The sequence below is a fragment of the Rhinoderma darwinii genome, chromosome 8, assembly GCF_050947455.1.
Source record: "Rhinoderma darwinii isolate aRhiDar2 chromosome 8, aRhiDar2.hap1, whole genome shotgun sequence".
In the NCBI taxonomy this organism is placed as follows: Eukaryota; Metazoa; Chordata; class Amphibia; order Anura; family Rhinodermatidae; genus Rhinoderma; species Rhinoderma darwinii.
The window spans coordinates 44,389,410-44,402,169 of NC_134694.1; the positions used below are offsets into that span (position 1 = coordinate 44,389,410).

The window sequence follows — 12,760 nt, forward strand, 5'->3', positions numbered from 1 at the left end:
CCCTCTTCCCACCAACCCGGGAGCAAATCGGCATAAGTGGGGGCTGCTAGACTCCCCATAGCCGTGCTCCATATCTGGTGGTAAATGCTTCCCTCAAATAGGAAGAAATTCCTCTGGAGGACAAAATTCAGAAGACTTATGTTAAATTCATTGTGTCGCTGTAGGTGCAACCCCCTGGTCCCTAAAAATTGCTATGCACCCCTTGTCATGGGGGATGGAACTGTACAATGCCTCCACATCGAGGCTAGCCAAGAGAGTACCAGGACTTAGTTGTAAATCCTTGATGCGTCTCAGAACCTCCATGGTATCTCTGACGTTTGAGGGCAATGCCAGGACAAAAGGGCTCAACACCGTATCAACATAAGTGCCACGATCTGTGGGTATGTAAACCCACTGGGCCGTACCGCCGTAGCGGGATAGCAGCTGGCCAGTGTACCAAGTCAATGTCTATATAGTCCAAGCACAAGAGTACCTGTAGCAGTTCAGACAGTAGTAAAGGCTAGGCTCAGATGGGGCCTTAGCAGCAGACACCAGGTGACCGATGGCACAACACGACTCCAACTTTCTAAGGCACAGGAACAACGGTAGCACAGGATACAGGTAGCAGGTACGGGAACACTGGGAACAGGATTACACTAAGGAACCATTTGCAACACTAACACGGGTAAGCACAACAACGCTCAGGCAATGAGTGAAAGGGTAGAGCCCTTCAATAGTCCAGGGTGATCATGGGCCAATTGATTATTTTCATGGGCGTGCGCTCGCCCTTTAAGGCCGAGCATGCGCGTGCACCCTACGGGACACAGCAGAACGGAGTGGAAGTGAGCACTGGCATCTCCTGAGGAGGAGATGCGGGCCAGCGCTCGCAGATCCGTGGCTATGGCCGTCGTGGGTTGAGTAATCCAGACGGGCCATGGACGCTACAATAAATGCTAATCCCATGGGAAATGCTACCGATACTTGAGACAGTAGGTCGTCACCTCCAAGGACTATATCCTTTGTGCACTTTAGGCAAATAATAGAATGTGGCTCTTTGAATACAGGTTGGTTTCAACAAGGCCATTTCCTTTGGTTAATGAAGTTATCTTGAAGTGCTTGATGTAGAATCACTTTGAGTACTTTAGTAAAGATAACTTTTGGATCTGAATCTAAAATTCTGTAGCATTCCCGATTGGATAATATTTCCAAGCACATGTTAATATACTGTGGCCTTTCAAGAATAACAATGTTGCCCTTGTCAGAGGGATTGATTTTTATTTAGTCCTCTTTCTTTAGCTCCAGTACAGATTTCAAATAGATCTTACTCTGGTTTCTATACTGAGGATCAGCATTTGTCATTGCTGACAGCCCCTCCACCACCATTTCCTCAAAGATATCTATGTATTGCGTATCAAAGACAGTCGGTGATTTTGTGCTCTTTTGCTCAAATTAGTAAATGGGCCCGTCCCTATCTCACTTGGTTCAGTCTTCCAGCAAACGCAGATTAGGAAGATCAGCTTAGTCAATTACAAAATCACGACACGATTTTCATGAATTTCACCCATCTTAATTTTCTAGTGAAAGGAGCTACATACTTGACCCATGTAAATAGGTCAAAGCGAGCAGTCGGGACAAATGATAGACCTTTTGATAGCAAATTCGATATCCTACTGAGTAAAATTTTACTTTAAATATTTATAATCTTTAAGTCATCCTGCAGTTTTGGTGATACATAGTTGTGTTCACCGAGAAGGAAGATCTAGAACCCAATGAACTAGATCGCTCCTGTTGTAGTTCTACCTAAGGGTTTATAGGATCCCCGCGATCTCCTAACAGATATTGCATGATTGGGGGCTCTTGTGACCAAAAATTTTGGTGTTCACATGAAGAGCCTAGTGCAGCTCCACCTCTCCCCAAACTACCTCTTGTTCTACCGCTGCCTTTATTCCTGACACCTCTAGATCCCCCTCTCTCATAATTGTACTGACCCATAGAATAATAACGTGTTATTTACGCACAACTGGAATCGTTTATTCTTTTTTTTTTTTTTTACTCCCTCACACAAGTTAATCAATCTATTATAAGCACCCAAAAATGAAAAAATACAACTTTTCCCACAAAAAACGAGCCCTCATACGGCTATGTAGACAAAAAAATAGAAAAGTGTTAACATTTTCAGTTTCACAAAGGATAAAGGGGAAAAAGCACCCCAATGGTTTTTACAGCAATTTCTCCCCATCACGGCAATACTCCACATGTGGTCATAAAAAAAATTTTCATTAGAAATGTAATGAACCATTTCAGGACTGATCCTTTTTTGCTTTTCCATTTTAGTTTTTCACCACCCGCCTCCAAGAGCCATAACTTTTTTATTTTTTTGTCCAATAGGGTGGTTTGAGGGCTTATTTTTTGCGGGAGGAATTGTAGATTCTGTTGACACCATTTAAAGTACTATTTAATGTACTGGGCAACTGAAAATAAAATTCATGAAACTGGAATAAACTGTGACTCCTCCATTTTTGTTTCTTGTTTAGTTTTTACGCCTTTCACCGTGTGGTAAAAACTACAACTTAATTTTATTTTGCCGCTAAATAAGATTACGGCGATACCAAATTTATATAGTTTTTCTATATTTTACTACTTTTACAAAGAAAAAAATGATTTGTTAAAAAAAAATTGTTTTGTTTTAGCACATTCTGAGAGCCATAACTTTTTTTAAATTTTTTGATAGATTGAGCGAGATGAGGGCTTATTTTTGGCGGGACCAGCTGTAGTTTTTATTGGTACCAAGTTTTTGGTCCATACAACTTTTTGATCATTATTGTGTTTTTTTTTTTATCGCTAAGGTGACCAAAAAACATTGATTTTGGCGGTTTTAAATACTTTAGTTTTTTTACAGCGTTCACCGTGCGCTATAAATGACAATTTTACTTTATTCTGCGTGTTGATATGATTACGACGATACCATATGTATATCTTTTATTTGGGGTGGTTTGCAGCGTTTGCACTTTTTTATAAAATTAATTTTTTGTGCCACCATATTCTAAAGGCCGTAAGATTTTTCTTTTTCAGTCAAAAAAGCTGTGTAAGGGCTTGTTTTTTTGCGGCATGGGTTGTAGTTTTGTGTTCTATATTTTGTGAAGGGTGGTGACCAAAAAAATAGCGATTCTCTTATTGTTTTTTTATTTTTTGCAGTGTTCACCGTGCGGGAAATATAACATTATGGTTTTATAGTTTGGGTCTTTACGAATGCGGTGATACCAAATGTGTACTTTTTTAACGTTTTCATTTTTTTCCTATAATAAAAGGCTTATTATAGGTAAAAAGCCAGTGTTTGTTTTTTTTTAACTTATAACTTTTAGTTTGACACTTTTATAAAACATTTTTATTAACTTTTTTTAAAATTCTTTTTTTTTTTCTTTGTCCCACTAGTGGACCTGAAGACTTGCAGCAATGATCGCTGCTATAAGACATTACACTACCTACCCAGTGTAATGTATTATAACTATCAGTGTAACGCGGTTTGTCACTCTGACAGGAAGCCTATCAGGACCAGCCTCCGGCTTGTCCTCATAGGCTTCCATTGTATGGCCTTCGGTTGCCATGACAACCAGCAGCAACTCAGGAAAGTTTGTTGCTACAGTAACTTTCCATTTTGTTGCTACAACAAACTTTCCCTGCAATGTCACATAATCGGGACCTGAACCAATGCGGTCCCGATCATGTCTCCAGGACCAGAGGCAGGTGTTAACAGCGCGATCCGGGTGTCCGCGTCACTCAGACACCCGATCGCTCTAACACCCACCGCAAATTCATGTCGGCGCTGCACAGAGCCCAGCAAGCGCCAACATCAATTTACAGTGATCGGTCAGGAATCAGTTAAGGGACAGTTAGAACGGGGAGGCGTATGGTCATATGTAGTAGTCATTCCTACAAGTTATATGAAGTAAACCCATAAAGGAATATTCATACTTCAAATAACATATATAGGGAAAAGATGTACCGTGAGTACTATATGATAAGTAGTCCCTGTACAAGTATATAAATATTTATAGAGAAATCTAATAATAACATATAGAAATATTATATCTAGTTTATGAACAGCAAGGCACAACATTTGAGAAAAAAATATTATAATAATGATTATTTAGAGAGAGGCCGCAAAAGTGAATCCCTCATTGAAGCCATTTGGACTCAAACAAGAGAGGCGATGAATCCAACATTCCGCCTCCTGTAAGAGTTTACGATCGAGGTCTCCTCCCTCTGGGGCCCAATTTCAATTGGGTAATACCCCAAAATTGGAGAGTTTTGATGTTTCCATCATGTACTACTCTAACATGTCTTGACCAAGAGGTTTCTTCTTTTCAGTTAATAGCGCTAATATGTTTAGAAACACGCCTTCTTAAATGTTGCATTGTTTTTCCCTCATATAGTTTAGGGCAAGGGCATTTGGCGGCACAAAATCTGGATTTATTTTTTTTTACATTATTTTACTTTTGTCATTTCACAGACTAAGTTTTTGTACATGCGCGATACACTTACCCTCTTGCCCATTGTGCTTTCTGTCTATATTTTACTAAGTGTTACGCAGTACACTTACCTTCTGCACTTCTAAGTACTGTGACATGCCTACTGAGACTATTTCCACACTTAGTACGCTAGATACATCTGTCATATAAATGCGCTGGCGCCCGGCCCTGATTGGCGCTTGCGCTGACAGCCTATTGGACATCTAGTCTGTACATTTCAGTTTGTCGCTTTCGTCCATCTTGGATTGGCTAGTCTGGTTGACACACCTTCTCCCATGTCATTGGGAGCTTATAAATTAGGGATGTTTCTCGGAGCGTGCCATCACTAGCTCCTAACCCCTCAAGACGCTACGTTAGTAGCGAAACATGTCGGGGGGGTGCTTTCCTTATTTTAGCTCAATGTTTTCGGCATCTACTATAGATTATCATTTGGCACATGTTGATATTTATAATTCACTGCTTGGTCTGGTCTACATATGTATAGTCGTCACTATACTCAGTAGTGTCAGTCCTTTTTTGTACATTCTGATATCTACAAACTTACCGCTTGGTCTGGTCTATATATAGCCGCAATTATACTCAGTAGTGTCAGTATTTATACTTACTGCCAGGACACATTGTAATTTTAAAAATGTGGTGTGCCCCTTTTTTGGTTACTTAATAAAGATTGTATATATTAGTTTAATTAGCTCAGTGTAGTTGGAAAAAAAACGGGCTTTCCATGCCTTTGGCAATTTCCTCTTAAAAACTGCTCTATATGTAGACGCAAGCTTGGGATGTTTGAGACAAAATGTTAAAAAAGGCAAATATATATATTTAAACTCTTTTATATGAATATTTAAAATCTGTTGCCATTACAACAAATAGGGATATTGGAATATTTCCTACTGGTAATTCTGTTTCTGGCCATTTCACAACAACAGCGCTCAGATTTTTCCATCTTATATGTGTGTTTAAAAATAAGAAAAATCTTGCTTGCTCCTATTGTAGTCATTTGTATATCATTGAATGTGAAGGCTGCTGTTGTCCAGTGTAGAGAAAATCTGAGGTGATTCTGTCATGTTAAGGTAATTTAATTGTGTTTCTGTGTTATATTTAAGGCCACTGCCATACGACAAGCTAATTTGTTTGATTCAAGAGGCTAGTGAACAGAATATGAGTATTTCTATCCTCACACAGGTAAGTAAACCCATGCTTATCAGAAGAACTTTGTATGTTCTAAGGGTACATATATTATATTACTGGCCTGCATGAAGCACTCCTTTCAAATCAATATTTTTGTCTCTGGGGTCAGCGTATATAAATATCAAATAGTTAACTATATTATAATATGTTTAAGGGTGTGTTCACATCAGCGTTGGGTTCCGTTGATGGGTTCCGCTAGATCTTTCCATCGGAGGAACCCATCAACGAAAAGGCAACCGGAAACCATAGCTTCCGTTTGCATTAACATTGGTTTCAGTCGACTACACTATTGTTTCCGTCAAAAAAAACGGAAACCTTACAAAACGTAAACAAACGGAAGCCATTTGCAACGGAAGCATTACCATTAAATCCAATGTTAATGCAAACACAAGCTATGGTTTACGCTTGCCTTTTCGTTAATAGGTTCCTCCGATGGAAAGGTCTAGCGGAACCCATCAACGGAACCCAATGCTCATGTGAACAATAGTTGCTATGATGCAAACTCTTTTTTTTTTTTTTTTCTTGTGTTTTTAAAGTTTTCAAAAAAACAGTAGGTAGACCGAAATTATATGTTCTTTACCACAGGAAATCATGGTATATCTGGCAATGTATATGAGGACACAGCCTTCTTTATTTGCTGAAATGTTCCGCCTGAGAATTGGACTTATCATCCAGGTGATGGCAACTGAACTTTCCCAATCCCTGCAATGTTCAGGTAAAAAAAAAAAACGTACTGTGTGACAACTCCTTTCCACATACCCTATTAGGGCACAATGACTTCAAAGAAAAACGGGAAATTATAAAAAATAGAATAGCTATAAAGCAATCTCCTATCTTTATAGCTCTCCCTTCCTAATTTGTGAAGCCAGTAGTCCGGTCAATCAATATTATACAGCTGATCCTTGTGCCGTCTGTTTTTTATTTTTCCTTTTACGTTTCAGCACACTTGAAAGGTAAATTTGCAAAGTGCAGAATTAAAGTCTACAGACTAAATCAAATAGGAGTTTTTAAAATGTCTCTAATTAGAGTGTAACCGAAATTTTGACTTTTGTGTATATTTTGTTAGTGTTTTTGTGAAGCTTAGCAACAGAATACTGTAGCTTTATTCAAGTGCATGATGCTATGATTGCGCATGCAAACTCTGCAGATCCCCCCAGGATTAATAGTGTTTGCAGGTACAATAATAGCAGTGCACACAAACAGTGTATTCTGTTGCTAAGCTACCACTTGTCAGTAATCACAGGAGCTGTAACTCTCCATAAAGAAAATAAAGGTGGATATGTCCTTTACAGTGAAGCCATTTTAAATGTTCATAGTAAAAAACTCTAAAACTAAAGTCTACATTGTAAAAAAAAAAAATAAGTCTTCGGAAGACTAAGACCAATACTTTTGCAGAAAGGCTGAGGCGTAGAATCAACATTCTTCTGCTCTGGCTGTAAAACTAAGCCTGCCACTATAGTCAAGCTATTCCTATTTCCAATAACTTAACTAAAACAGGAAGGAAACTGATGTGCGAAAAAACCCTGCTTGTCTGGCAGATTCCTTTTTAAGACACTCTTTCCTGTCCATATCATTGATGAACTCCGAGATGACCTTGGTTGCTGCTGCTGCCACTAGGAGGCGAACAATGGGTAAAAACGTATCCGCTCCTCCTACCAGCTATTACCCCTCTTTCATTCCAGTAAATCAGTTTTAGCTTTTAGGAGACAGACCTACCTGCTTAGCAGGTACATATTTTATTCTTTTTTCACCATTAAGCTGGGAAGGCAGGGTTAACTATATCTCCCTCTTACCCCAACAGGAAGAGGGAGAACAGCATGGCATAATCTTGCTATTGAACACTCTACCGCCGCAGAAAAAGTCATTCAATCTTTAACTAGTGTTCCCTCTCTACTGGGAGGCATACTAAAGTGGTGATTGCTAAGCGCATCGGCTGCAGGCCATTGTGGACATTCTAGGATCAGATTCTGCCCTGGACGAGTAAGCAGTTGTCAAAACTCTCCGCTATAATTGACCGTCTTATTATGGCCGTCAAGAATATTCTACATGTTCGGGATCAGTCACTTTTTCTCAGAAAAAAAGTTTTCCTTCTGGCGGCCTCGCCGTTCTCCAAAGTTCTTCCTCTCCCTCACAGAATTTGAAGAAACTCCCTTTAAAGAGTGAAACTACCCAGGTAGGCGCCTTAAAAAGTCCAATCACACGGAGGTCATGTATTCATTCCCAAGTGACTAGGTGATAAAATGGTCTACTTACCTGGTGTTAGGCTCCCACCCAGTTTCCAATCTAGTCAGGCGTACCACGCTTTCCCATTCCAGGATCCACGTGATAGGAAAATGTAATACGTTGCCAAATGCTCCTTCAAGGCCGCCGGAAAGGCCCTGTGGCCGATATTCGCCGCCTCTTTGATAACCAGAGCCACTACCGAATGGGCAAAACAACTCCATCTAGGTGTACCTTCCGGCGACGCCTGAACAACTGCACAGATCGCCCTACAAATATTCCAAGCTGACAAATATATCTGTAAAGCCTCTCTGGATGTGGCCAGATAACTGTCCCATTTCTGGGTGCTCTCTCCCTCTCTATCGCCACTCGGGCGCTCTGGCTAATTAGTCGCAGTCGCTAAATAATCTTGAATGACTCTCCCGTTTTGCAGGTTCTCGCCTTTTTGGCAGACAGTTGGGCGAGATTATTTCCAAAGCCACAGAGGGGAAGGGCCCTTACCTGCCCCAAAACTGGTTTGCTCATTCTGCCTCCCACCTTCCCTCATTCCTTTTGCCGTCTCTCCAGCCCACAACCTTTTTACCGGAAGAAAATCCTCAAGACTGAAAGAAAGAAAGAAGCCTTCCTTGACAACACATCTTTATTATATCCCCCTATGACAGCACCCATGGAGAGACCGCTTCCTCCCTTGGACAGGAAACAGGAGCTAGAATTCATTTAAAATGAGGGATCATCCCCAGTACTGTTTCTTGTCCTTTTGGACAAAGGCAGAGACTATTTAGGATTCAAGCAAAACAGACTGAAGGAGCCCAGCCTGTATCTGAGGGGCTCATGGGTGACACGTCGGCATAAGTCTCTACTAGGAGCCGTCGAGGATAGTCTGGTTCCCCCTCTTCAACTAACCCACATGTCAGAGGACACTCCGTGCCTCCCTCCTGGTGTGTGCCGGGCCATTGGATGCTTCCCTGGGACCGGACTAGTGCGTCTTGGCGCGTGTCTGTATGTTCAGCAGGCTTCCGGCCGGTGTGAGTCACAACAGGAAGGAACACTGGTTACTGGCGGTTTTCTGTGCGGGTGGGGAGATGACTCTTGTCGTGGGGTCGGAAGTGTGTGGAGTCTGTGGCGCCCTTTTTTTTAGTGTCCCAGCCAGCCTTATGAGAGAGCTGTGTCTTGGAAGGATCTATGAAGCTTTCCAGCTTCTAGTGTTTGGATATAGAAGCTTCACAGCGTCCTGATCCCAGTGACACTGGCACGGATGTCGGACCGGTATACACTGGTGCGGTAAGAGGGTATATTACCCCTAGTTGTTTCCTTGACCCTATTTTTTACTGTAGAATATTATTGGTTTTAGGGCTCTAAGGACCTGGGGAAAAGATCCGCTAAACTTAAAAACAGAAAATTTGCAAGAAAAAGCTCCCCACGGCCTATGTAAAATCTCTCTGTAAAACCTCTTTGGAGAAGTTTTCAGAAGAGGAAGGACCATCTCGGTTCAGGAGTATAAAAAGCCTGGTTAAAAATTAAGTTAAAAATTATATTAAGGCTTTAAGTAAGGAACACTCTTGCACTTCATGTGGTAGATCTAGGGCAGTCATCTTCCAGTGAGAGTGATGTACAGTCAGGAGCCAAGGAGGAAGAGGGTATATTGGATTCTGAATATGACTCCTCTTCAGAAGAAGCGCTCTTGGGAAAACCTCTTTTTCCTGCAGAAAATAGATTTATTAGTCAAAACAGTGAGGGCCACCATGGACCTAGAGGATTCTAAAAAGGCTAGGTCGGTCCAGGATATAATGTTTGAAGGTTTAAGGCCAAGAAGGAGAAACGTGTTTCCGATCCATAAAAACATCAGTGCCCTAATCTCCAGGAATGGAAAAACCCGATAGAATTTTTTCGATCAATTAAAAGGAAGTACCCTTTGAGGAAGAAGATTCTTCTGCCTGGGATAGGGCTCCTATAATTGACTCCCCGGTGGCAAAAACTTTAAAAAGGGCTTGTCTGCTCTTTGAGGATGCAGGTTCGCTAAGAGACCCTATGGATAAGAGCGCAGAGACATACCTAAGAAAAAAGGTTACATAGCTAGATCCCTTAAAATCTGGGTTAGACCGTTTACTTCAGGGGGATAGACAACCAGAAGGCAGATTGACTCAGCCATCGTCATATCGATCAGTGGGAGTCTGAATCAGGAAGTTTTCACTCAGATTTCAAATCTATGGGGTGTCCCGGTAATGGATCTGTTTTGCTTCTCGAGAAAATCGAAAGGTGGACGGTTTATTTTCCCTTTCTCCTCAGGATTTTCCGAAGGGGTTGGGTTCTTTCACCCAATTTTGGAAAAAAGGCCTGTTGTATGCCTTTTTCCCCCTTTCAGGTTGATTCCGAGAACACTGAAAAAGATGAGAGGATTCTGCAAAAGTAATTCTGATTGCTTCTTTTTGGCAGAGAAGAGTTTGGTTTTCATTGCCTTGAAAAATTTCAGTAGCAACCCCATGGGTTCCTCTGGAAAATCAGACTCTCCTGTCGCAGGGCCCAGTATTTCACCCAGAGGTAAAAAATCTGCACCCGACTGCATGGCTCTTCAACAGCAGATTCTACGGAAAAAAAGGCCTGTCTGATCCGATTATCGGCACTCTTCTATCCATTAGAATAAAAGTTTTCTCAGGGATTTACCTTAGTACCAGGAGAACCTTCTGTAAATCCGTGGGTAAACATGTAAATATCTATGGAGGTCTGAATATCACTTTAATTTTAGCATTTTTACAGGAGGGCTTAAAGGACGAGTGTCGCGGAAATTTTTATTTTTATATCAATTTGCTTTGTGTTTTATTAAAAAATGTTTTATTTATTTGTGTGTTTGTGTTTTACTTTTTTTTATTTTTTAACTTTTTCTTGTCTATGGGGGCTGCCATTTTTTTTCCATCTCTGTATGTGTCGATTAACGACACATACAGACATGGAATACGGCACATACAGCCCCATAGTGAATGCGAACGGGGCCCGTTCCATCCACTATGCTGTACACCGTCTGTGTGGGAACGGCGCATGCGCCGCTCCCACACAGTCCAAATTGAAGGTCTTCGGCCGAGCGACGTCCGGCGCCATTTTCTTGTGGACCGGAAGCCCGACAGTAAGATTACTACTTCCGGTCGCGGCTTCCGGACTTGTGCACTTGGAGCGGAGGGAGCAGACGGAGCGGACGGACCGGAGGGAGCTGTGGCGGCAGCAGGAGCAGGTAAGTTAGGTCTGTGTATGTACGTGTTTTAGTGTGTGATTACTACTGTATGTAAACCTACTACACTGTGTGTTAGCTCAAAAAATGGCGACACACAGTGTAGGAGGTTTGACCGTTCAATCCCCTCCTTTCTCCTGGCACTAGCCAGGATAAAGGAGGGGGGATTCTGTGCGCTCACTAGAGCGAGTGTGTATTCTCAAATTTTGCAGCATAAAGCAATTTTGGGAATTGCTCCATCTAGTGACCAGCACTGGGAAATGTTATAAATTAGAATCTAATTTATAATATTTCCTGACTCGTGAAAAAATTAAAAAAATTAGAACAATGTTTAATCATTTATACACTGCTTAACTAAAAAAAAATAAAAAAAAAATTTCTAGCGACACATTCCCTTTAAATAAAAAATCTTAGGCCCAGCACATTGAGGGTCCAGGTTTTCCGCTCTTAGCGCCCTATTTGAAGCTAGGATATCCGAGCACCCTAGGGGTTAAAAGGTTTCTGAGCGCAGCCTGTAGACTCAGGCCTTCTTTAAAAGTAAAATCCCATCCTTGGGATCTCGCTACCGGTTTATCTGCATTTTGAGCCCATTAAAGAAATCTTTCTTTCCCTCAGGGCTTATTTAGACTAACGTGATATACGTCCGTGCAATGCGCGTGATTTTCACGCGCCTCGCACGGACCTATGTTAGTCTATGCGGCCGTGCAGACTGTCCGTGAGTTTCATGCAGCGTGTGTCCGCTGCGTAAAACTCACGACCTGTCCGTTATTTGTGCGTTGTTCGCGCATCACGCACCCATTGAAGTCAATGGGTGCGTGAAAATCACGCGCAGCACACGGAAGCACTTCCGTGATTCGCGGAACAGCAGTAAAAAGTAGGAATGGAAACAGAAGCGCCACATGCTTTTCTGTTTACAAACATAGAAACAGAGTGTCATAATGATGGCGGCTGCGCGAAAATCACGCATCATACGCAGCTGAATATAAGCAAAACAGAGTCTGTAGCCAATATATTATCAAAAAGTATCAGAACAGAACTTTATTTAAATATACAAGATAACAAATATTTAAAAAGATATGTATAACAGGAGAAACTCAGTAATAAGTGACATAGAGATACATCAGGAAAGCTAGAGTCATAAATAGTAAACCCTAGTTGTATAGGTTAACAGTAAGAATATAACTGGTATAAGGTATGGAGAATAGAACTCAATGCATATGTTAATGCTTAATAAGGGACATAAATGGTCCAGAAAAAAAGCAGTGTACTGAAAAGTGAGACTAAACCATGCCCTGAAATAACAGGGATAGCCAGGATATTCTTACCCATGAAGTGTCCTAAGCTGTGTCCTGATGGTTACTGTGTGCGCCCCGACGCGCGTTTCGCAGATGTCCGCTTCCTCAAGGGGTGTAGTGTGCCTGTCCAGTGGGCGCCCTATATATACCCTGTCTGTGATGTAACTAAGGTGTATTCTGCATACACTCTGCCCTGTCCAAGGGCGCATGGCGCGCATCCGATGGCGCAACCAGAAGTGTGGCAGGCCTCACTTCCATCCTCCAGTGCTGCGGCGCACATCCGGTCTCTGGACGCGTACCACGAGATCCGGACATGCGCACCGCACTATCGG

At 41.7% G+C, this 12,760-nt stretch overlaps 1 protein-coding gene across 2 annotated transcripts in view; it reads left to right on the forward strand.

Moving 5' to 3' along the window:
- The window catches only part of PHKA1 (phosphorylase kinase regulatory subunit alpha 1), a 453,374-nt gene that overhangs the window by 272,067 nt on the left and 168,547 nt on the right, over positions 1–12,760 (forward strand). For both annotated transcript variants that reach the window (XM_075835632.1, XM_075835633.1), the window contains exons 24-25: positions 5,609–5,687; positions 6,279–6,408. In XM_075835632.1, the coding sequence (XP_075691747.1) occupies positions 5,609–5,687; positions 6,279–6,408 (209 nt within the window). The remainder of the gene's footprint in view (positions 1–5,608; positions 5,688–6,278; positions 6,409–12,760) is intronic.